We start from the raw sequence: 24,763 nt of genomic DNA on the forward strand, positions 1-24,763 counted from the left end.
GCTATATATACTTATATACATAATATATATAAAAAAAATATAGGCCGATATAAATTAATATTAATAAAGAAAAATAATACTCGCTGATACAAATTGTTATGTGATCTCTAAAATCACTCTAATAATATCATGCTAATAAAGAAAAATAATATTGGCCGATACAGGATCACGCTAACAAAGAAAAATAATACTAATTGATACATAATCACATTAATCAAGAGAAATAATATGCATTGATACAAATTGTTATGTGTTTCTTAAAATTATGCTAACATCTCCATCAAATTCAAGATGGTACTATAAATACCAACTTGAGTTTGGAAAGTAGACCACGAATATATCTATAAACTAACATACTAGATCAAGAGCTGAAATAATAGCTCAGAAACTTACGTGATAGATTAGGAACTAACATAGTAGTTTAGAGGCTGACGTGGTAGCAGATCAAAAACTGATGTGGCAGATTAAGAGTTGACATGACAACTTAAAAGCCAATATGACAGACTAATGTGTCTGACTGACGTAATAGATTGACATATCCGTCGAAGTGGCTAATTGACTTGTCTGATGATATAGCAATGAGAAGACACATAAAAGATAATAATTGCAACGAGGACGGAGCTCAAAAAGAAGACAACCAAAAATCGGCAATCCTTTTAGATGGAAGCACCATAGAAGAGAAGTAATTTGGTTAATTGAGTTGTCTGATGATGTAGCAACAAGAAGATACATAAAAGATAACAGTTGCAACGAATAAAACTAGAAACGGAGAGAATGAGGCTGAGCGATGATGAATAGAGACAACCGAAGATCTGAAGCTAAAGAAAAAAGCGGTGGAGAGGAGTTGCGGATCCATAGAAAACAAAGAACCTTCGGGTATTAACCTACTAGAAATAGAAAATATGCAAATTTAATAATAAGATCAATATTGATTCATTAGGAAATAGAGAATCTGCGAAAAAACAGAAGATCGATGGATTCACTAAAAAATAAAGAATTTCCAGATGTTGATTCACTCGATCATAGAGATCAATAAATCGGCAATGAGGGTCTTCAAAGCTTCTAAACATGGTGACAACGGCCACAGTAAAGACGAAAGAGATAGCGGCAAAAGCAGAGAAAAACAAGAAAGAAAAAAAAAGAGAAAACAATGATTTTATTATATATTTTATAATATTCGGTACATCTCAGAGGTTATATATACTCATATATAAACTCACTCTAATAATATCATGCTAATAAAGAAAAATAATATTGGCCGATACAGGATCACGCTAACAAAGAAAAATAATACTAATTGATACATAATCACATTAATCAAGAGAAATAATATGCATTGATACAAATTGTTATGTGTTTCTTAAAATTATGCTAACATCTCCATCAAATTCAAGATGGTACTATAAATACCAACTTGAGTTTGGAAAGTAGATCACGAATGTATCTATAAACTAACATACTAGATCAAGAGCTGAAATAATAGCTCAGAAACTTACGTGATAGATTAGGAACTAACATAGTAGTTTAGAGGCTGACGTGGTAGCAGATCAAAAACTGATGTGGCAGATTAAGAGTTGACATGACAACTTAAAAGCCAATATGACAGACTAATGTGTCTGACTGACGTAATAGATTGACATATCCGTCGAAGTGGCTAATTGACTTGTCTGATGATATAGCAATGAGAAGACACATAAAAGATAATAATTGCAACGAGGACGGAGCTCAAAAAGAAGACAACCAAAAATCGGCAATCCTTTTAGATGGAAGCACCATAGAAGAGAAGTAATTTGGTTAATTGAGTTGTCTGATGATGTAGCAACAAGAAGATACATAAAAGATAACAGTTGCAACGAATAAAACTAGAAACGGAGAGAATGAGGCTGAGCGATGATGAATAGAGACAACCGAAGATCTGAAGCTAAAGAAAAAAGCGGTGGAGAGGAGTTGCGGATCCATAGAAAACAAAGAACCTTCGGATATTAACCTACTAGAAATAGAAAATATGCAAATTTAATAATAAGATCAATATTGATTCATTAGGAAATAGAGAATCTGCGAAAAAACAGAAGATCGATGGATTCACTAAAAAATAAAGAATTTCCAGATGTTGATTCACTCGATCATAGAGATCAATAAATCGGCAATGAGGGTCTTCAAAGCTTCTAAACATGGTGACAACGGCCACAGTAAAGACGAAAGAGATAGCGGCAAAAGCAGAGAAAAACAAGAAAGAAAAAAAAAGAGAAAACAATGATTTTATTATATATTTTATAATATTCGGTACATCTCAGAGGTTATATATACTCATATATAAACTCCATACAAAAAAATAATATAGGATGATACAAGATTATACTAATAAAACAAAATAATACTGACCGATTCAGAATCGTGTTAACCAAGAAAAATAATATAGACTAATGAAGATTATTATGCTAACACTCTACGAGTTTCATTCATGCTCCAAATCTCTAAAAGAACGGGCGGTGCCAAAGTGAAACCCTACAAGGATGACTTAATATTCTCTTGAACATGCTGGCTGACCGCCAGTTCCATCTTTCACACGAAGATTAATATTGGAGGTGGCACAAGTCTCTCAAGTCACAGGTCTACCAAGTCGTCGCTCATGGGTCCTTGTATTCTTTAACTTCAGGCTGTGGGGACAGGTCCATAGGCTACCCAGAAGAGCAGCACGGGGCGTCGACTGAAGTTTTTCCTTCCATCCCACTAGGAAGGCCTCCACGAAAGCACGGTGCCCCGTTGGAAAGATCATGCAGACTTCGCAAAATCCTCCAGCCGAGGCTCACTCCAAAATGGGATCTGTAACCATGTCCTCCTACAGCTCTTTGTTATCATCGAATTCATCGGAGAATGATTGGCCCCATGACATGCTATTTGAGATCTCCGACCACCCGGCCTTCAACGAAGAGCTCCAGGGAGCGTACTCGATGCCACCTCCCGCTTGCCAGCAGAATCCTTTCCTCCTGCAGGCAAATGGCACTCACGTTAAACAAACCGATGCCGGCGATTGCACCAAGTAAGTTTTCACTTCCAATCTTTCTCAACCTCATTTGAGCTCTGATTCTTCAAAATATCATCAGGTCATAATCCTTTGTTTTTGGAATTTTTTTGTGCGCCTGTGTGCAGAAATAAGAATGCTTTGAAGACTGCTTTGAGGGAAAGTAGCACCAAAATTGCATTCAAAACAAAATCGGAGGTTGAGATGTTGGATGATGGATACAAGTGGAGGAAGTATGGAAAGAAGACGGTGAAGAACAACCCAAATCCAAGGTAAAAACCTGCCTTAGAGTAGAGCACATACTTTAGAAAAAGGTAACTAAGAAAGAGAAAAAGCAAAAGGTGAAAGATGGACATATAGATAAACTGCCTGAAATCAATTGATAATACAATGCATGTCAGTCGTTCAGAGAAGCTTTCATATCATCTATATATTCTTTCTGTGTTTTCGGATCTGTACAGCCAAAATATATTATCGATACCTTGCTTTGATAGATAAGTTGGAATTTATAATTTAAAAACTAATAAAATGGTTGGCACTTGACAGGAATTACTATCGCTGCTCAAGTAAAGGATGCATGGTCAAGAAGAAAGTCGAGAGAGAGCGTGAAGACTCGAGCTACGTGTTAACCACCTATGAGGGGCTCCATAATCATGATGCTCCCTCCCCTGCAATATCTTGCCATCTCGACTTCAAGCACTGGACGCACCTAATTCCATGACCTCTCTTCATGACAAATATTTGTAATGACACCGACAGAGGTTTGTCAGGGTAAGAAGAATTATATGTTTACAACATAACTGATGCAATCACGCATTTGATCATTATCCCTTCTAGAGCAAAACTACTGCAAGATATGTTTAACTTCAGCTATCGAAATAATAGAAAGAACAATGTACAGGTCATGAACTAAGGGAGACAATGTGCTTTTAGATATCAAATAGTGACATATGCTAGGGGTTCACAGCCTCCTACGAAAGTGTACCATCCATGTACTTCCCCAATCAGAAGAACTAATGATATTCAACTCAAACATTTAAACTATTTGACAGTCATGCTTGCATCAAGTGTTGGTGCTCTGACAACTTTTCGAATCCTAGCGTGCATATCTTCAAGATCAAGAAAGTATCAGGGAATTTGGGGATTGCATATTGAAAACAAGGGGGCACAAGGGTGTGATTTTTTGGGTGAATTGACACACTGTTGATTATATATTGCTACTGGAGATGGTATTGAGTCATTTTAGACAAAACAGAGTGACATACATGGTACGCAACTAGCCAAATATTGCATGCACATGAAGACAACTACACCCATTCTTGCATCTAGAAGCGACTCAAAAGGAACCAGCCAAATGTTGCACGCATTTGCAGACTAGCAAACCCATTACTGCACCTAGACATGACTCAAAAGGAGTATGTTGAAACCGTGCACATTACTGCAACCCTAGTCTGTTGAAGAAAACCTGATGGATGCATACTGCTTTGAAGCAGACCAAATTCAACATTCATATATAAATGTATCATGAATGCACACACACACAGAGAGAGAGAGAGGGAGTAGAAAACAAAAGATAATTGTGACAAGTGATGCATGGTCAAGGATGTGGAAAGCCGCTTCTTAATTTCAGAGTCCACATGGTGTCCTCAAACCAAAACTGTAATCATGCAAAAGCTTTTAATGCTTACTCATAAACAATAAACTAATATATTTATAAGCTGGCATGCTCTGATTTCCTCTTGAACAAGCTCTGCCAAATAATTATTCAATATTCTGATAGATCAACGAGTTCATATATAGAACTATCGTATAGTGGGAGGTGCCACCATCAATAGGCTGTTACAGGAGCTTTCCCTTCCACATATCTAGCTGCTGATAGAATCTCGCTTTGTGTCTCATCATCTCTTTGTCAACATAAATGGAAAGAGTAAAGGATTCCCTTTTGTTTCCTCCTTAACGAGAGTTATAAATTAATAGCAATCACCAGAAGCAGGTTTGAGCTGAACTAAATGATATCTATTGTCTGGCCCACGGTAGGGCTTCCTTGTTTCAGGTCCACATGCAGCTTTGTTGTTTACCATTTGAAACCTAGGTGCAGTTTCCTTATGATTGAACAGAGTATCAAAGCATGCAAACACAGTTTTCTGTATGTATTAGTACTGAATAAAGGGTAAGAACTTGGGAATGGATCACATATAAACTTTAAGAGGATAATTCTTATGTTAAAGATGAATCTTTGCAATAACAGAACCACAACGAACTCCAATGAAAAAGATCAAAAAAAGCAGGATATTCTTTTCTTTTCTATTACCTGTTTTCCTTTTTTCTTTTCTTTTTTTTTTGATAGACATTTTTTTTATTTCTTTTATTCAAAAAAAGATATTATTTTCTATTTATTTTATGTGCCCATGCCGATATTTTCTTTTCTTTTTTCAAAGACAGGTTCCATCTCACTTGAAGGGAAGCAAAATAGAATCAGCAAAAATTGTAGAACTTTTCCAAGATGTCATTCCATTCTTCAATCATTCTACTATTGCTTCCTTATGTAAGCACAAAAACTGTATGACAAGGATTTCACCACAAATTATAAGTTCTTCTATTTATAAACTTCAGCATTATTCCAGCTCTCAACCAACTTCAAACTCATAACAATTGATTTTTTTTCAAAGACATGAATATTTAAACTTCATATCTTCCATGAGAATCCATTCATGTACATAAGCAGGAGCAACATCAGACCACCTTCCCAGAAAACAGAAAAGTGCCCTCCTTTTGTTTTACACATTTTTTGTGCACACATGCATGTGTAGAAAATCTAAACAAATATCATTCATTCAAAGAAGAAATTACATCTTCAACTTGAGCACACTCCCCTTCGCTTATTTGCATATCATTATAAAGAATAAACTGTCAATCAGCATAGATGTCACGGATTCAGAGGTTGTGTGTGTGTGTGTGTGTGTGTGTTGGTGGTGGGGTGAGTTGATGGACTAGGAGGAATAGCTTTGGAAGGATCCAAACCCCTATTGCCCTACCTCCAAATACTTGAAATCTAAAATCCCACCAAATGAGCAGAAACATCCCAAACCCTGCAAAGCAAGATAATAGCATCCCAAGAGGGTTTAGAAGCAATAAACTTTCATCCCGAGCAAATCTTTATGTCACGCTCTAGCTCAAGCAACGGGTTTGCACACTGTAAATAGACCAATGACCAGCATAGCTCAAGCAAGTAAATAGATCCTTCTTTTTGAACCGTTATATAACTTAGAATAGGTTCCATTGGTTATTTTTGCACTGCTGCACCATATGCATGATGACTTGGACACAACAGAATTTACCTTGCACTCGCTGACTTCAAGTTTAGACTACACAATGGATCTTATATAGCTAACCAATTGGATAAAGTGGCCACGCTAATTATTAGTAAATCCCACATCATCACAGATTTATGCCAATTTAGACCTTCAAGACTGCATAGCAGTCTGGATATCCAGCATAATACTTCTAATCAAATAAAAAGCTTTTGCATACTTTAACAATCATATAGTCCGTTGCTGAAGAAACAAAGAGCATAGATTCTTATCTAAGAAAACAATGAACCTCAGACAATATTCATTTAAGTCATTGGAGAGCATAATAAAGATGATAAACCTAGCGTGATATTTCCTATGAGCATCAAAAAAGCTCTAGAAAGGGAAAACAAAAAAGTTCATTTTCATGCAAAGTTCACCAGAAGGTCATAACGTCATTTCTTGTAACGATAATAAATCCACCAAAGGGGTACAAATGTAACATAGAATACACATAAGGAACATATTTGGCCCTGGTCAGTCAAATTTAAAAATAATTATAATAATAATAATTGAAATAAAACAAAATTACCAATGCTAGACATGCAGGAAAATAAAAACCAAGAATCAAGTATTACTTACGTGCCCCAAAAATGCAGCAAAATGCACCACATCCAAGAACACCCATCAAATGGGTCACCTGATATCAGCAACAAAGTTGTTAAAAAAAAAAAAATACTCCAAAACCAAGCGATTTAACAACTCGAATAGGTTATATCCCAGCATAGAACTAGAAAACCGTCAGTAAAAACACAATCCAATCCCCAGGTCAATAACCCATCGTCCAATCGCTCTATATCCACAGCACCATATCAAACATCAACAGACCTAACCGAGATAAGAAACCCAGCGGATTAAAATCGACCAAAGGGGGAAAACAACCTTAAACAAAATCCACTCATGCTCCTTGGCTTGTTTGGCGATCTTGACAGCTTGCTTAGACAAAATCCCCTTCGCCTTTTCTTTCGTCTAAACCGCTTGCTTCGACAAAATCCCCTTCGTCCGGACGACCCTCTGACCAATTGAATCGATAAATCAAACCACAAGCAAGAAAGCTCATGCAAGATAGATAGGAGAACTCAAAAAGAACAGAAGACTAAGAAGGAAAGAAGATTAAGGATTGGAAATCAAATCGCGAGCAAGAAATTCCAAGCAAGATGCAAAAGAGGGCTCAAAACAAATAGAATAGCAAGAAGGAAAAAGATTAAGGATTGGCACCTTAGTCTGGCCGGCGATCCTTCGCCGGACCCTTCTAAAGGCGTCGCCATCGTCGAGGCCCGCCTCCCCTTCCGACATTGGAGAACGGATTCCTTTGTTTGCCCTTCGCCTTCGCCCCCTCTTCTTTGGGAGGAGGGAGAGATTTAGAGAGAGGGTGGGGAAGGGGGAGCAGCGTACGCTTGCAGGAAATGCCTCAGGACGAAGTAGACGCTTTTTTGTTCCGTCTTGACGCGATCGCCGCAATTTTGAATATTTTGATGACACGAGTGATGTGATCACGCGCGGTCGCCGTTGGATGAGGGCAATGTGTCTATGCATTCGCAGGTTTCGATTAAAGGATGAAAGGAATGCCGTATTTGGCTGGGAAGGCGGTAGGAGGCATAGCGTATGCGAGGCGGTGACTTACCGCGATTCCGGCTATGAATTGGATAAAATTCTCCCGTATCTCGCTATAAAAAGGTTGGGTTTGGATTTAGCATTTTTCAATCCCAAACAAATCTAAAATAACTTGACAAAGATGGAAAGCAATTCCATGTCATGGTCTGATAAATAGACCAACAATATAGATGTCCAGTCCCGGGTACATGTAAATCATGATATATTCTCTTGTACCTGCATCAACTATTGGAATGTTTGAATGGAGCAATCAAGGTTGATATTAAATGATGGGTATGATTCATCTCAAAGATGGATGACCAGGATGCATCTCTAAGATACATCTTATTTGGTAGCCATCATGACTATCACTGCTCTGAAAATCAGAAAAAATTATTAGATGGACTAAATTCACCATGGATCTAGAATGAAAGGAATCCACTTAATAATTTTATCATAGGGTAAAATGAATCCAGCTAAGATGATTTCACTCTAGATTCCATGGTAGATCTGATCCACCAAATAATTTCTCCAAAATAAGTTGCAGCTATCATTTCTAAGATGAATGATATGACACTCCATAATTGAAAACACGCATATAGAGAATCCGAACTCATTGATACAGTCACAAATTTCATGCTAATCTCTCAAAGGCCGAATGAAATAGATTACCATACTCCAAGAGATATTACGATGTCTCTCCCTCTGCCTTCGCCAATTTTTCACTAGGATTTCAATTTAGAGTCACTGTTTCTCTGATTTTTGTTGCATCAAGGGAATTCTATACTATGTCCTCATTATATTTTATTACAGTGGAAGCTAATATCTGAAAGTTTGAAACCAGTATAAGTCTGTCAATTTTTCCTATATATGGATATCAATAGACAACTCAATTTTTGGTTCTATATATAATCTTATTTAATCTCGTGGTTTCCGATTGTTGGTATTAAACAACTTTCTACCTCCATTTTGATTTGGGCTAAATCAGGTTCACGTTGGGTGGGTTTTTTCAAATCAGATTTAGATGGTGTACAGACCGGATCAGATTGGCTTGGAAAATACAAGACCCGGGCCCGATCCGAATTTTAGATTACGTCCACCTTGCGAACCCTAATAGCCTGCATACGAACCGTCCGTGCGAGAAAAGGCGACGCGAAGCAAGGAAGCAAACTAGGGCAAAACCAAAGCCACGTTCATCGAGCGAGCGAGGGAGAGGGAGTAGGGGAATCGGAGGAAGGCGAAGAAGAACAAGGGTGAGAGAAGGGGCTTGCGGGGCCAATGGAGAGCGCGAGGGAGGCTCGTCGAAGGAAGATATTGGAGCGAGGATCGGAGCGCCTCGCCTTCATCGCCGGCCAGTCCCAATCCCTTACCCCTTCCTCCTCCTTCAGCTCACCTCGTCCTCCCACGCTTCAACCACAACAACATCCAGAGCAAGAGAATCCACGATCCACCACCACCACCGGTAATTCTTCTTCATCCCTTCCTCCTATCTCTAATCATATTCATCTTCCCTCCCTTTCCCCTCTCCGCTCTAGCTTCTCCAAATCATCGTCACTTCACTTCTTCTATCAATAATAATTATTAACAGTAATCTTATTTACCTATATTTCGATCCTGAAGCATATCGTGGCTGTAGGATTCTATGACCAAACGGGAAAATCTATTTTTCCCCATCCTCTTCCGTAGATGCTCTAAGATTCATGTAGGATCTCAGGGTTTAATTTCTTTCAAGAATTCTCTCTGATGGTGCAAGATTGTTATATGATGATTGGTTATAGAAAGCATGCGTGTATCATGATATGTAAATCGATTGGCTTTTAATTTCTGTCGCGTTTATAAATGAAAATTAATTGAATATTAAGTGCTTATCTGTTTGAAGAAATGAAAAGAACTGGTTATGATGTTAGATGAGTGCATCATCGCTTTCATGTCGATTGGTTGATCCTTCTTTCCATCCACGGGAAGTCCTGGTATGTCTGTCTGTTCTGTCATCTCTTTGCCACTTTTGTAAAGAAGTAGAATGGGAGAAATCCCAGCCAAATTCAGGGTGAGGAATTCGAACCCGAGCCCTTGTTGCACCAGTTGGCACCCCTGGTGCTCTCTTTACGATTTGGTTACCCAGAAAGAAAAACCTTTTCCCTTCTCTTTATGCATCATAGCTGCACAAAAGGCGTGCAAGATCCATTCCTCTCTTTCGTTTTCGGAGTATGCCGTTTTCTGGGGATAAAACTATAATCGGAAGGAACTATCTATTAATTTGCTCTTGTTTAGGGAAAAAACGACCTAATTATCCCCACTAGACTTGTATAACACTACTGAGAAATCAATGCTGACATTCACCTTTCAAGATTTTGAAGTTATCGAGAAGTGTTATCCCTCCAAGTGTTAAAATTTGTTTTTTTTTTTAATATGCTTCTTGCTAAACAAGTTTTAGTTGTTTATTTTTTTATTTTTATTCTTTATTTTTATCACATTTACTTATTTTGGCTTGGCTTTTTATCTCGTTGAAAGATTTCCGTGATCCTAACATGCTCGTGCTGATCTCCTCATTTGTTGGGGAGTGGGTATTGCAACATTGGATTTGGGGCCTTTATATTTGTCTGAACTCTTCGAGCGAGTACCAGAGGAAAAAGGCTTCTCAACCAGAAAGATTTTAATAACAAACATGACAGGTTTACAGCATGGCAGGTGCTGGAAAATACTGATATTTAATAACATAAATGTCATGACTTTAAAATGGTAGATGGAAAATCTGTAAGGAAGCTCAACTATCACAGATTTTGTGGTATGATAGACTATGGCATGTAAATCTGAATACTGTGGAACACATGATAAATTTGCATTTGATTCCTGGGTCTCCAATTAATCAATCAAATAAGTGTGGCTAGGACTACCACCATTAGAGTGCTGATAGATTGGCCACCATTTATAAGCTCTAGTCAACAAATGGATATTAAGACAACTTTCCTTAACAGTCAGATGGATGAGGAGATTTATATTGAGCAGCCAGAGGGATATGTGGTTCCTGGACAAGAGGACAACGTCATGCCAAGTGTCCTTATATAGACTAAAACAAGCTCCAGAGCAATGACATCAGAAGCTTGACCGTTGATCTTGTCTGTAGGAATTGCTATTAATAAGTCCGACAAATGTGTATATGCTAGATATAATGGTGAGGAGGGAGTGATCATTTGTCTTAATGTAGATGATATACTAATTTTTGGCATCAACCTGAATGTAGTAAATGAAGCCAAAGCTTTTATATCTACTAAGTTTGATATGAAAGATTTGGATGAGGCTGATATGATTCTTAACATGAAATTATTAAGAAATGAAAATGGTATAATACTAAGTCAATCTCACTATGTTGAAAATATGCTTAAGAAATCTATTCATTATGAATGTAAACCTGTTTCTGTTCCATATTGTCCCTAGAGTAAATTGAAGAAAAATAACAGTGAAGGTATAAATCAATCAAAATATGTTCAGATTGTTGGGTCAATAAATTATCTTGCTAACTCCTGGATATTGCTCATATAGTTTGTAGAATAAGTAAATACACTTCCATGCCTGGTCATCATCATTGGAGTGAACTTAACAGAACTTTAGGAGAAGCATAGTGTATGGTCTCCACTTTACTAGTTAGCCTACAGTTTTTGAAAGGGTATAGCGATACTACCAAGGTCTCAGACTTAGATAGTAGTAAATCTAGGAATGGATGTGTATTCAGTTTGGGTGGTGTTTTCGCCTCTTGGAGATCAGCTAAGCAAAATATTATTACTCAGTCCACTATGGAAGCAGAGTTAGTAGCTCTTGACACAGCCTGTAGTGTGGCAGAATGGCTTAAGGATCTGTTAACAAATCTTCCCTTACCTGGGAAGTCAATTCTGGCTATATCAGTGGACTTGATAACCAAGCAACTACAGCTAAGATTAACAATGAAAAACATAATAAAAAGAGTAACAGGCTTGTTGAATTGAGGTATGATGTTAAGGACTCAAGGAAAATGGTGTTGTTACATTGAAGCAATATGAAATCTATTAAGAACCTTGCAGATCCTCTTCTTAAAGGGTTGGTGTGGAGGTTAATCCAAGATTCATCAAGGGGGATGGGATTAAAGTGCACATTTAGTCACCAGCAGTAGCAAAACCAACCTTTTCACTGGAGATCCTAAGAAATAGGTTTGATGGGTAAAAACAAGCTGTATGCTTGACTGGTAGGGGCACCTAGTCGGTGTCTAACTCCATATGCCATCCTTATGATGTCAGTATTCGATTGTCTAAAGGAAGAACATAAGCTCTGAACAAGTTCAGGGCCTTAAGGCAGGATGTATGTTGCAGGACACATCTTGGAGAGCTCATCTATATGATATGGCTGTAAGGTCAGAGCCTATGAGAGTCAGGGCAATTCCCTAGGGTGCTCATGAAAGCTAAGATACTTATGTGTGACTGTTAAAGACAACTAAAATAATCTAGGCCTTGTAGCCTTGTACTATGCGCTTGATTTGATGAAGCCTGCACGTCAAGGCTCCAAGTTCAAAACAAAGTTCACCTAGGACGTATGTGGGTGGAATCTTTTCAGTGCTAGATGCAAGTACAAGTTCAAACAACACGTGTTAACAAAAATATGGTATATAAGGTGGTCCTATTATTTTCTTTTACCAAAATTTTAAATCAGTAGGGAGATTGTTAAAACTTGTTTTACTATTTTATATGTTTCTTATTAGACGAGTTTTAGTTGTTTCTTTCTTTTATTTTTATTCTTTATTTTTATCACATTTACTTATTTTGACTCCGTCTTTTATTTCATTGAGAGATTTTTACCATGAGCCAAACATGCCCTAACCAACCTTCTCATCCGATGGGGAGTGAGTATTGGAATGTTATGGTTGGGGCTTTATATTGATATCCACTCTCCTCAAGGGAGTGTCAAAGAAACAAGCTTCCTAACTGTAAAGGCTTTCCATTCTATTATATACCATCAACAATCTGTTTCTTTGGGTGATTGCTACGCACACCTTTTGGTTCGACTTCCTTACCTGACTGCACTGTTTGAGGGATATAGATCATTGTATCTTAGGGGAAGACCATCAGCAGCCCATGCCCCTCAAAGGGGGGATCTTCTCTTTGTGGATGTGTCTTCCCAAAACCTTTTCTTTATTTCTTTAATACTGCTAGTTGTATTTAACTTAATTTGCTGCTTAGTTTTAGAACACCAATTTTCAAGTGTGCCTAACTTGTATACGTTGAACATTTTGATGTGTTAGACGATCTCCATCATGTTGATGCAGCTGGCGTGGAGGCACACAAACATCAACCAATTGATCAAGATTTCAATACGGAAGTGGAGGATGATAAAGAACTGCTCCCTGAACATGATGCAGATAGAGAACTCTCTGGGCATGAGACAAGCAGCGAATTTGCAAAATGCAAGATGGGCAAAAGATTTCAAGGTGGGATAAGAAAGGAACCTGCAGCTAATGCGGAGCAAGATGGTAAGATTGCAGAACCGTCAACCGGTCCAATAGCTCACATATCGTCAGATCAAGTGGTTGATAGAGCTCCCTATGCAAACTCACCAATGATTCACCAAGTCTTGACATCCAAGCAAATCAGTCGTGCCATCTCAGCGTCTGAGAATATCCGTTTGCTATGTGCTGTTGGTATAGCCCTTTTGGTAGTCATGTCATCCCGTGGCTATTCCCTGGGTGCAACCGTCTTGGGAACAATACCAAACTTTAGGCCACTTTGTCTAGTGTTGCTAACTGATACAACAGTCATCATCGGGCACCTATTTGTAAGCCGTAAAAGTTGCAGTAAAGATGGGGAAGAAGCAAGGAGGACAAGGCAAGAGGAATTTGGTTTGGCTAATAACATAGGTAGCGCATTGGAGATTGGCCTGGTTTTCCAGAAAGCTTTGAATGCTGCCTTCATGGACTGCAGCATTTGTGCAGTTATCATGATCTCTGGCCTTTTACTTTAAGCCTCTCCTATTGACATATTTCTCTGGCCAAGTTGAATGGGCAAAAGACAGTCCTACTGTATTGAATCGATGTACTGTATTTGCTGTTTTCAAGGGACGGGCATTGGTTTAAAATTGAATTTGGTAGAAGCTTGTAATGTCTCTGACTCAACAAGGCTTGCATTGAAGCATCACATGAATTGTAATGATAATTTGAAACTTGTAGGCAGGAGAGACATGTATGACTTGACACACTAATGTATCTTACATTTCAGATTCGCTATTGAATGGTTCCTATGATTCAACAGTGAGATGTTATGAGAAGGTTTTCAACTAAGGCGTTTGGGTGCAATGAAATATGGCGTAGTACTGAATACCTGCTTGTATATATATATAAATATATATATATTAGCAGGTGGTACAGGTGGTAGATAGCATCCAGATCTTCTGCTAAACTAATCAGATTCGAGTCATCTACAAAACAAGGTTAATGGTAAATGAATAATTTACGTATACATGTCATGCCGGCACAAAATATGTACTTCCAGTCAAGAAATTATCAAGGTAAGCTACAAATAAGAAAGTCGACCAAAGCATCAAAACTCAAAACAGGTTAGAAGTCATTGATGACCTCTGTTGTTCTTCAACCACCAGTACTTCATGATCAAACTGTACAGGTAGAATGATTGAACTCAATTTATGTTCTTCAAAGCAGTTAACGTTTAAGCTTCTTCTGAAAAGATATGTTTTACAGAATAAGCTCCATGAGAGTGATTTCTGAAACCCGTCAAGAAAAATGAATCAAGATAAATTTGTTTCAATGCGAAGCACCGGGGAACATGGTAGCAATTGATTGTCCGTGCCATCTGCCCAAAAGATACTCGAAGCTTGTGAGACTGCATCCGCTAATAAGACAGGAGTATAACATTTTTTCTGTCCTCGCAGTATGTACATCCACCTCTGGTTGCTTGAGTTTGTGAAGCACATTTATCGGCATGTAAGCAGATGAGCTTCCACATCCAAAGAAATGGTGAGATCAGTAAACAAGCATATCAATGCATATCGTGGGAAGCAAGTGGTAGGCATTCAACCTTGTGGCAATCCTCTAATCATGCGTTAGACCTTACAGATGAAGTTGCATCCAGGGTGGAGTCAGCAAATCTATCTAGGATATACTACTGCACTACAAAAGCATCAAATATAGTTGCAATTAGACATGTTCAAGATAAAAGGAAATATGTCAAAATGTTCATCTTAAAGGTTTATGATATTTAGATTAAACAAATGATAGCAGATGGTCAGGTGACAATGCAGTACACAGTTTTTACCATTGCAGCCAAACAATACGTGGGCAAAATGTGAGAAAGAGGTAGCCAAATTTTCTTTCCTTCATTTTTTAGGTTCAGACTTTGAGCATAGTTCCTGCCCATGGGGCAGGGTAGTGGATGGTAGGAGATGGTCAAAATATTAGCTGACTTTCAGCAAGCTGCTCTCTTTCCTATGGAATGGGTACAATTAATATCTACAACTGCCATGCCATGAATTCTGCTGTCAAATAGGCTTTGCTGGGGGAATAATCTGAGGCCCACAGTTAAACAAGAGAGAAACGTTTATAACACCATATGAAGCAGGAAAGGAAAGGAATTTTGCTTGGATTTGGAAAGCTCCAATTGCCAATAGAGTTAGATTCTCCTGGTGGAAGGTGGCCTGGCATAAATTCCATGTAAATTGCTTCCTGCCCAGAGACAAGTTCTTAGAAACACCACTGTTTGCTGCGATCTCTGTTCATATTGGGTGGAGGATATTGATCATATCATGGTGAATTGCACACTTACTACAAGGCAGATGTGGACGATATTCCAGATCATCACATTTCAGTTCTCTGATACTCGAGATCCTCCAATATCTATCTCAGCCAGGGTTGATTAAGGGAACCCAGGGGATCATCTGCCACACAGGATGGCTGCAATGCGGAGCCAGGAATTATACAGTCTAAAATGCTGAAGCTTCCGAATCTATTATTCACAATGTGATTCCAATGGCAGCTGAGTATTCTCATGCCAACACTTCACCTGGGCATTGGAGTTGCTCTTGGTCCCCTGGACCACAACAAACTCCTTTAATGGACTTCTGGCAGGCCCCTCCCCTGAGTGTTTTAAAGGCGAATATGTGATAGCAAGGCTGCTGCCAGATTCATTATTAGGGATTATCATGGAAGACATATTAGCTAGAGCAAGGAGGTTGCACACTAAAAATGTCCGAAGTGCAGAGTTGAGTCGATCCTCTCGCCACCACTGTTGTCGTCATTTCCACCACCACCACTGGCACAACTACTGCCACCACAACTCTTACCCTCTTCACCACACCGCTATCACATCATTATTACTATCATCATTGCCTTCACCACATTATTGGCAAGCTAACCACCACTATTGCAACATAACTAGCACCCTAGTGATACTATCATCACCACCGCCATTGCTACTGCCTTCATTATCTTTGCCATCATTACCACCATCTCAGCTATCATCATATTTATATTTTTTAAAAATAATTAATTATATTAAACATATTCATATTTTTAAAATTTAAAACAAAATAAAATAAATTATTTATTTTTTATTTCTGAAAATCAAAAATAAAAGTAATGCGAAACGGTACCTAAATGGATACAAACGAGCCACATTATTGCGGCCGCTCTTTTAGATCATGATCATGACAAGTTTTGATATGTTGTGGATTACTTTGTTTTGCGAAGCTTTAAATCTGATGCTTGCTCCTTGACTAGTAGGGCAGAGTTGCATGGATGACATGTGAATCGACAAGAATTCAATGTCGGAGAAGCTTCACCAAGCCATGTTGATCCCAATGGAGTGGAAGGATCCATCTTGGATTTTTTTTCTCTTTAATACAAATAATTATATCTCGCAAAGCCTTGTAACCCTTCCATGCTTCCACATGCAAAGCATGCAGTCATGGTATGTCATACTGTACCGGACGATACCGAGTGTACCGTATCGGACGGTATCGAACGTACCATACCGTACCGGTTCGATACTGGTACCGGTACGAGTGGCATACCAATTCTCGATACGTCAAAAAACCTCCATATCGACACTATGCTGTGTGGCACCGGTACGGGGTCTGGTACCGGTACGGCGAACATTGCATGCGGTTTAGCTCGTGTATGTCTAATGCAGGCCAAAACAAAAGGACATGTTCTACCTTATAATTTCTCGTTCTATAAGCAACAATTCTTACATATATGCATATTGATACGTCTCGAAGCCGATTAGAGCCAACATAGCAGATCGACCAATCAGAGCTTGCCCGAAGCTCCCAATCAACCAATTAAAGCCCGCCACATAGCTAGCTCAAAGGCGCATGGAGAGTCCTTCGAATTTCAAATTCTCTTTAACTGGCGACACCTCAGCCATAATAGCAAGCGATTTTCTTAACCGCATGGGTGAGATGTGCGGTGCATAATGCATGAATAAAATGCCCGCACGTGACCCTCGGGGCGTGCAATAGGCTACCAAAGACAGTCGCTCCATACGCCCGATCTCTCAGTGACGGGCACCAACCCTCGCTTATACAAACCAATTCCAGAAACTCTAGGTAAGTGCTCTCAAGCCTTCTTATGTCCTTGTGCTGTTACTTTGCCGCTCTCATAGCACCTCCACTATTTTCTGAGAGTCTGTCTGACTTAGGCATCGAAGGATCCTCCGCCTGACACTCTTCAGCAAAAGGACTTCTTCATTTTTACTGTTTTAGGTTGGGTCTGGTGTCGGAGTGAAGGTCTGAGCATAGTCTCCACCTTCCAGCTCCATCTTGGAAGCGACCAGCGCTGGAGCCATCATCATCCGAGCACATCGACCACCACCTCTCCACCTCAGAGGCACATCATGACCTTCGATTAACCTCTACAGTCTGAACAACCAATCGTCTGAATCCTCCAGCAACTCAGCTAGCTCGATGCTTTGGTCGAATCGATTCCCAGCATCAACATATACCATGCATAGTGCAGAAGATATACATACTCTTCCATGTAATTGAACATCAATGTGTTTTTTTTTTAATTGATGCGACACAGATTATTTATAGATATTAAAAATGGTTTCCAATGGTTTCCAAGGTATCTTGGGATTACTTAAGATGTGCCTGCCCTCCTTTTTCCTGTTTTTAATATGTTCTACATGAATGAATGGCCTCTGTAGAAAATTGAAAGCCAGGCTCCATTTTTTATTTCTAAACATGCATTGCTATGACTTCTACATGATAATCCATCCACTTTCAAGAACTGTCCCATGTAAGCAATCATCTCATAGTAATACTTGAGTGCAAGATGACTAGGATTTTGAATGTTTACATAATTCATAATCATAAGAACCCTTTAACCCCAATTTGTATTATGGCTCCCATCCCACTTGGTTTCCTACAGTCCTCTCACAGTTTTCATGTCAATTAACTTAAAAATCTTTACCTCCCATTTATTACCCCTCTGCTCAAATCTTAGGCGACCACTGCTTGCTCAGATCCTATTTTAGTGTGCTTGCTCACAGTGTTATGGATGAGTTCCCTACTGAGTGGTGTGGGCTTAGCTCTATTCATGAGTTTCTGGTTGGAGGTGTTAACAGTTTTCTCATAATGTCAAGTACCATAATGGCAAACCACAGCGACCCAGCCCTCCTCCAACTCCCAACTTAGCCAACCATTTGATGTCAGCATTTTCAGCAAGGTAAAGTGAGAATGTCATTTCCAACCACTCCTTTAGCCAAATTAGTTGAGGCAGCTTGCCTCTGCTAGATGTGTAAAACAGAAAAAAGATCAAATGTCAGCCATATGACCATTATCCAGTGATGTTAGAATGGTTCTAATGGACCTATTATGGCTGTCATGTTATTTGACCATTACATACACTATAACCTTAGGGAGGTGACCTAAATCTATTATAACGACTCTTCCAATACTACAACAGTGGCTACCACTCACCACGCTCACTGCCTAAGTGAAGGTAATAGCTGAGAGAGCAAAAAAACTTCCATGAATGGTCTCTTTGGCGAGGATCAGCTACCATATTTATTTCGTAGCTAATATTGGCTAACATGTCTGAAGAAAAACAACAATACATACATAACTAATACATACATACATATATACAAATATAGATACATAAAGTTACACCTAGTGTGACTTTGTATGAGTTGTATCTTTTTTTTACTGAATTGGATGATAAAGTTCCATAACAATGAATCAAGCGGCTAAATATGATCTATTATCTTTAAACTGTTTATATAGTAAAAATCTTGTAATATGAAGAACTCTAATTTATGCATCAAGTAGTTTAAAAAATATATTTTTTGTATTTGAATTTGGGATTTCAACTCCAAATCTTGTCTTATGATTATTAATATTTGAGAGTATAATGAAATAATTTTTTTGAAATTAGCATAACTATTACGAGCATAAAGAATTACCGTGTAAATGCATAACCATTTTGCAAATAATCTCGTACCAGCACAACTATGATATTATTTATATTTTTTCAGAAAATATAAACAAAGCAGAACCCCAAATGAGCACATCCAATGATGGAAGAATACCTCTCAAGACGTGCACCGCGGAGCACCATACCGGACCCTTAGCTTCGTCCCCCTTCGGTCGGAGTCTGGCAGGCCGCCCAGCACGACCGACCCCACCGAAGTGCCGGGCGGCGCCAGCCCCGAACGGGGAGGCGACGGCGGCAACTACAGAGAGCAGGAACGGCGGCGACGTCGAGGCGAGAGCGGAGAGTGAGGCGTAGGCGGCCCGCTCGAGGAGGCTGAGCTCCTCGGTCTTGGAGAGGAACCCGAGCTTCTCGATGGAGGAGAAAGTGAAGCCGAGCTGCTCGGCTTTGGAGAGGAGGCCGGCCTTCTCCACGCCGTTGAGGACCTTGCGCTTCCTGAGCACCGCGTCCACGCTCAGCTCCTCTCCCTGTACCACCGCTTCTCCCAGTTCTCGTCGTACCGATTCACCTTGAACCCGAATCGGGATCAGGGTCAGTAGATGGTATAGGCGATCAAAAAAATCGGCCATTGGGGAAGGAACTGTAGCTTCTTTCTTTTTTTTTTTTTTTTTGAAGGGGGGGGGTCATGGCGAGGATCTTGAGGGGTTTCTCTTGGAGGAGCGAGGAGAGAGGGAAGAAGAGCAGGCGGCGGCAGAGGAGGAGGAGGAGATCGTTGACGCCGCCATTTTCTTAGTGGGATTTCAGCGACAAAAGACTTGGAGAAGACCTCTCACTTCTCAGTGGTATTGGGTACCTTCTTCCATGGGCAGATCTAATTGGAGCCAATAGAAGTGGAAGAGGCTTATCCTATGGGCCCATATTGTTGGCCCGTTCACTTTTGGAAAAGTATTCATATAATTTTTAATATTTTAAAAAATACATATGAAAAAAAGATAAATTATTTTTTCTACTAAATCTAGTTAAATATTTTAGAATTTACTTATATTAAACTGATATGTGTTTATACTTTTGGTTGATATTGTTTTCTTATCTCTCTCCTTGAGTACAAATTAAATTAAATTAAAATATTAACTTTAAAAGGTGCTTATAATATTTTGTTTTGTCGATCATAAAATTAAAAAAAAATGATTTTAGATCATAATAGCATAGAAGAAACTGTGTTAAATGATGTTCTTTAAATCTACAGGTGGGGGCTGGGATCCATGGTCACTTTTGAAGATTTTTTATTTTTTCTCTTTTCAACGTAAGCTTCTCAAGACGGCTCTTATTTCAAATGCTTATTGAGATGCTTTGGAAAAGTCTCTTGGTAGACTTTTTTTTCTAATTCATCTGATACTTTTAGAACCATAAGAGTGCAAATAATTATTCAGGATGATTCTTGGAGGATGACTCTTTCAAACTTTCAAAGAGTCTTTGTAATTTTCATTGAATGAATAAAGTAGACTAAAACATGCGTATTGGACCAAAAGGGGGGGAAAAAAGGATGACACAAACACCTTCATGGTTCCTCTCTCTCTCTCAAAAAAAAAAAAACACCTGCATGGCTTGATGTATAAAAATAGAATTGATGGCATGTTTTTTTCATTCTGTTAGAGTCTTTATGACTTTTTTTGTTATTTGAGTTACCAAATACTATCACTTAATCAACTTTAGGTTTTGGTTTTTTATTTTTTTAAAAAAAAGAAGAAATTAAAGAACCTCCCGGAGGTGGTGGACATTACATACTCTAATATATGTCTAATTCCTTCTTGTGCTTACATAATTATAATATGTGTTAGTTCCTTTAATAACAACAGCAAGTGTCAAAATCATCACTATAACCTTCCTCTTGCCTTCCAACTCACCATCAAAGGGAATATTTTTTTCCCTTTCAGAGGATCGCATTAATCCATGTTTTGGCAGAGTAATTAAATACCATCTGGAGCTTAAAATGCTTCTATCTCAACTACAATCTCTCACATCTCCAAACCAGGAAATGGTGGAACCATCATAAGAAAATGATACCGTTTTTAATCTACAATAAAAAAAAATTAAAGCTGTATGGCCAAGGAGTTGGAAGCCAGCAAGCACATAATAGAGAAGCATCTTTTCAGCATAACGGTCTTCTTGCTCTAGTTATTTCTATAACGTTCTACTCCTCAGTGAAGCAACAATTATTGCAGTTCGAGCACCGGAAAGAGCCTTATCGAGCAACTAAGCACTGAGAAGAGACAAAGGAACTGTTCTAGGTGTTCACAAAAATCCCAATATGAAGACGTACCCATTTCATCATGGCAAAGCTTGCAGATAAATTGACGCAAGAAAAGGATTCATTCGCCAAGAAAAGGAGCTAAACACTCACAAGAAGCGGCAAGTATATGCAAGATACTGGAAGCTGATTCTCAGTAATTACAGAAGTGATCATTCGTTTTCCAGGCAAATCATAGGAGGGTTGAAGTTTGAACTTCACCAGTGGCCAGATTGAGCACTTCGTCATGCGGAGCGATTGCGGCCAGTCTTCACGAACCTGGAGGTAGCTCGCAACCGGCCACATAAAACCGACCTGAGGTGCTGTCTTGGGTCGTGTAGTAAACAACGCCGGGGCTCATGTGGTTATGGGTTCCTTCGTAGGTGGTTATCACATAGCTTGGGTCTTCTTTGTCTCTTTCTACTCTCTTCTTCACTGAGCAACCCTCGGTTGAGCAACGGTAGTAGTTCCTGCCACCACCACCGCCACCACCCACAAAAGAAGGAGCAAGTTAGTTAAGCTACTCTAATTCTCAAAGACAAAGCGAAGAAGGTAATGAATTTAAATTACAGTGATCACTAATGTTTTGTGCAGGCTATTTGTCTTTGCAAAAAGGGTTATTATATATGCTATTTGGAAGATAAAGCCATGGCAAGACTGAGACCTCCAGTGAAAGTGAAAATGGAGCCTGTGGTCACTAGAAGACTTGGTTCTCATTTTTAAGTACTCCTCTATATCTCTCTAGGCTTTTCCACTTTGTATACCTTGGATTGGGGCTATTCTTCACAGACTTCTTCCCGTACTTCCGCCACTTGAATCCGTCATCCAGGATTTCCACCTCCGACTTCGTCCTGAATGCGATCTTAGACCCTTCGTCTGTCCTCAGTCTTTCTACTGCACTCCTGCATTCCCAAACCATTCACATGATCACATCTAAACCATGAAAACATACGCATTAGGATAAATGATTAAAAGAAAGAGGCCCAACACAAAGCTCACTAGTGCTATAAAAAAGTGACAGTACAAGTAAATAGATCTCGTTCTTACCTTGTAGCACTACCACTACTGCCGGCAGCAGATAAGTTGCTTCCACTACTAGTCTGGGTAGCAGTCTGGCCGACACCAACCATTGGAGGAACTGGACTTTCTGGTTGCCCGAAGGAAGCCGGCGCCGTCACCTCATCCGACAAGATGTAATCGGAGATATCGAATGCCGCCGGTTGGTCGGATTCGAGATCATCATAGGAGCCACCCTCTCGGCCAGCTTGGGATGGGAGGTAAGCCATAGTGGCTGAGCCATGCAATGGAGCTCCCACTGCCGCCATGATCTCCCAACGCATAGCTTCCTATATATATACATTCTCGGATATGAACCCATGTACACACAAATTAAAATTTTATTATTTTTGGAATGGAAATCTAGAATCAGTTCTATGCAACGGCCACCGCTTCCACCGAGCTTCCTTTGCCTAAATTGGAAGCTTCTCTGCTGCCGCTGCTGCCACCATTCGTCGCCGCGACGTGCTCGACTTGGGGACTCCAGATTCGTCAGAGCCAATGACGTGGAGACCGGACCGGGCGGGGCGATGCACCAATCAAAACACTGCCGCCACTTGCAAGCCATCCAAAAACCTGACGCGTGTCCCGTTCTCCCGTGGGACCCGCGTCGCAACCAAAATAGGTGGGCTCGACCTTGGTGGTGGGGCCCTCTCGTGATTCCGGATTGCCTGAGATGCTGCCTGGGAGATTCCTTCCGGATTGGAGGTGCGGCTTCTTGTGGTGGGGCGCTCGGCGCACGTCCGAAACAACTAGCCGTAGCCGCCAGGGCATCTACCGAGATGGCGGTAGCAGTCGTGTACTGTTGCTGATATAATCTCCCCGTTCCAATCTTAATGTCATCTCCTGGATATGAACACTCATCTGCCGTAGAGCATATCCCACTCGTATGGATATGATAATCGATCGCTTTACTCTGTGTGTGTCGACCTGACGAGTTATCCATCTAGGTTCCAATGGATGCATGAGTAGTTTTCAGGCTAAATGTGGGGAGGATTACCAGGATTCCGTTGACTTGTGTTGGAACAAGGTGTGAAGTTGATGGGATAGGATTAGGAATGAAGCAAGAGATATTTTTCATTCATAGTTTTTTTCTGCATCTTACAATCTTGCTAAAGCCATTCTTATATAGAATGACAATTTAAGTAACATTTAATGCCCTTGGAGTACTAAAATGACTCTTTGAAATACAAGTACTTCTGAGATTTCCAAGGTGACACTTTGGATTACAAAATGACTCTTTGGATTACAAAATGACTCTTTGGATTACAAAATAACTCTTTGGAATGCTAAGTTGTATCAACACCGAAGAGTCATGTGCATTGATTGCAAATTACTTCCTAATACTCCTCCTTAATTTGCAATTGATTCTTAACCTTTCTGAATTGTTCTATGGTGACAGCTTTGGTAAGAAAATCTGCAGCTTGCTCATTTGTGCCAACATACTTCAAAATGATTTCTTCTTTGTTTACCAAATCCCGAATGAAATGATGTCGAAGTTCAATATGCTTGGACCTTGCATGGAAGACTGGATTTTTAGACAAAGCAATTGCTGACATGCTGTCACAATAAATGATAGTTGGTTGAACTTGAGTTTGTTGTAGATCCAAGAGAACTCTTCTTAACCAAACTGCTTCACATGCAGCATCTGTAGCTGCGATGTACTCTGCTTCTGCTGAAGATAAAGCAATTGATTTTTGTTTCTTTGAACTCCATGAAATCATCTTTGAACCAAGACAAAAAATATAGCCAGACGTGCTTTTTCTATCATCAATTGAACCAGCCCAGTCACTATCGGAATAACCAACAAGATTGTTATTTTCTTCTTTAATATATTTTATGCCTTGCCTTTGACTTCCTTGAAGATATCTCAGAATGCGTTTTGCAGCAGCATAATGCAGTTTGCTTGGTTCTTGCATAAATCTTGAAACAACATTCACGGCATAAATAATGTCAGGCCGTGTGTTGGCTAGGTATATTAATGAACCAACTAGACTTCGATAGAGCTGTGCATCAGCTTTTTCAGCATCATCATCTTGTTTTAACTT

The 24,763-nt window shown here is 39.4% G+C and overlaps 3 protein-coding genes and 1 long non-coding RNA gene across 11 annotated transcripts; 2 read left to right on the forward strand and 2 right to left on the reverse strand.

Moving 5' to 3' along the window:
• Positions 1-2,490: 2,490 nt before the first annotated feature.
• LOC149752939 (uncharacterized) lies at positions 2,491-8,184 on the reverse strand. Of its 3 annotated transcripts, none has more exons than XR_016396572.1 (4): positions 7,591-8,184; positions 7,255-7,386; positions 3,070-7,012; positions 2,491-2,987 (listed from the first exon to the last, which is right to left on the reverse strand). It is a non-coding gene; the product is annotated as an uncharacterized LOC149752939 (long non-coding RNA). The 3 variants fall into 3 exon arrangements; XR_016396571.1 differs by having other exon boundaries at positions 2,491-6,845; positions 6,955-7,012; positions 7,591-8,163; XR_016396570.1 differs by having other exon boundaries at positions 2,491-7,012; positions 7,591-7,869.
• On the forward strand, positions 2,775-3,743 carry LOC120112317 (putative WRKY transcription factor 51). Its single transcript, XM_039131268.3, has 3 exons — positions 2,775-3,040; positions 3,151-3,294; positions 3,569-3,743. Exons 1-3 carry the CDS (start codon positions 2,775-2,777, stop codon positions 3,741-3,743), a joined length of 585 nt encoding a protein of 194 aa, XP_038987196.1.
• An 878-nt stretch (positions 8,185-9,062) lies between the features above and the next one.
• Positions 9,063-14,209, forward strand: LOC103720387 (uncharacterized). 2 transcript variants are annotated; one of them, XM_008810070.6, is made up of 2 exons: positions 9,063-9,427; positions 13,232-14,209. In XM_008810070.6, the coding sequence occupies exons 1-2, from the start codon at positions 9,244-9,246 to the stop codon at positions 13,945-13,947; spliced, it is 900 nt and encodes a 299-aa protein (XP_008808292.4). In that variant the 5' UTR covers positions 9,063-9,243; the 3' UTR covers positions 13,948-14,209. The 2 variants fall into 2 exon arrangements, with proteins under 2 accessions (XP_008808292.4, XP_008808295.4); XM_008810073.6 differs by having other exon boundaries at positions 9,066-9,427; positions 13,256-14,209.
• Positions 14,210-14,399: 190 nt separating this feature from the next.
• Positions 14,400-23,006, reverse strand: LOC103721580 (uncharacterized). Of its 5 annotated transcripts, none has more exons than XM_088705092.2 (5): positions 22,707-23,006; positions 22,424-22,561; positions 19,530-22,129; positions 15,018-15,104; positions 14,400-14,936 (listed from the first exon to the last, which is right to left on the reverse strand). In XM_088705092.2, the coding sequence occupies exons 1-3, from the start codon at positions 22,997-22,999 to the stop codon at positions 21,931-21,933; spliced, it is 630 nt and encodes a 209-aa protein (XP_088561218.2). In that variant the 5' UTR covers positions 23,000-23,006; the 3' UTR covers positions 14,400-14,936; positions 15,018-15,104; positions 19,530-21,930. The 5 variants fall into 5 exon arrangements, with proteins under 5 accessions (XP_088561218.2, XP_088561219.2, XP_088561220.2 ...); XM_088705093.2 differs by having other exon boundaries at positions 15,018-15,109; XM_088705094.2 differs by lacking the exon at positions 15,018-15,104.
• Positions 23,007-24,763: the final 1,757 nt, after the last annotated feature.

The sequence above is a fragment of the Phoenix dactylifera genome, chromosome 9 (genome assembly GCF_051530095.1).
Source record: "Phoenix dactylifera cultivar Ajwa chromosome 9, Ajwa_hap1_PhDact_Kaust_v1.1, whole genome shotgun sequence".
Lineage (NCBI taxonomy): Eukaryota > Viridiplantae > Streptophyta > Magnoliopsida > Arecales > Arecaceae > Phoenix > Phoenix dactylifera.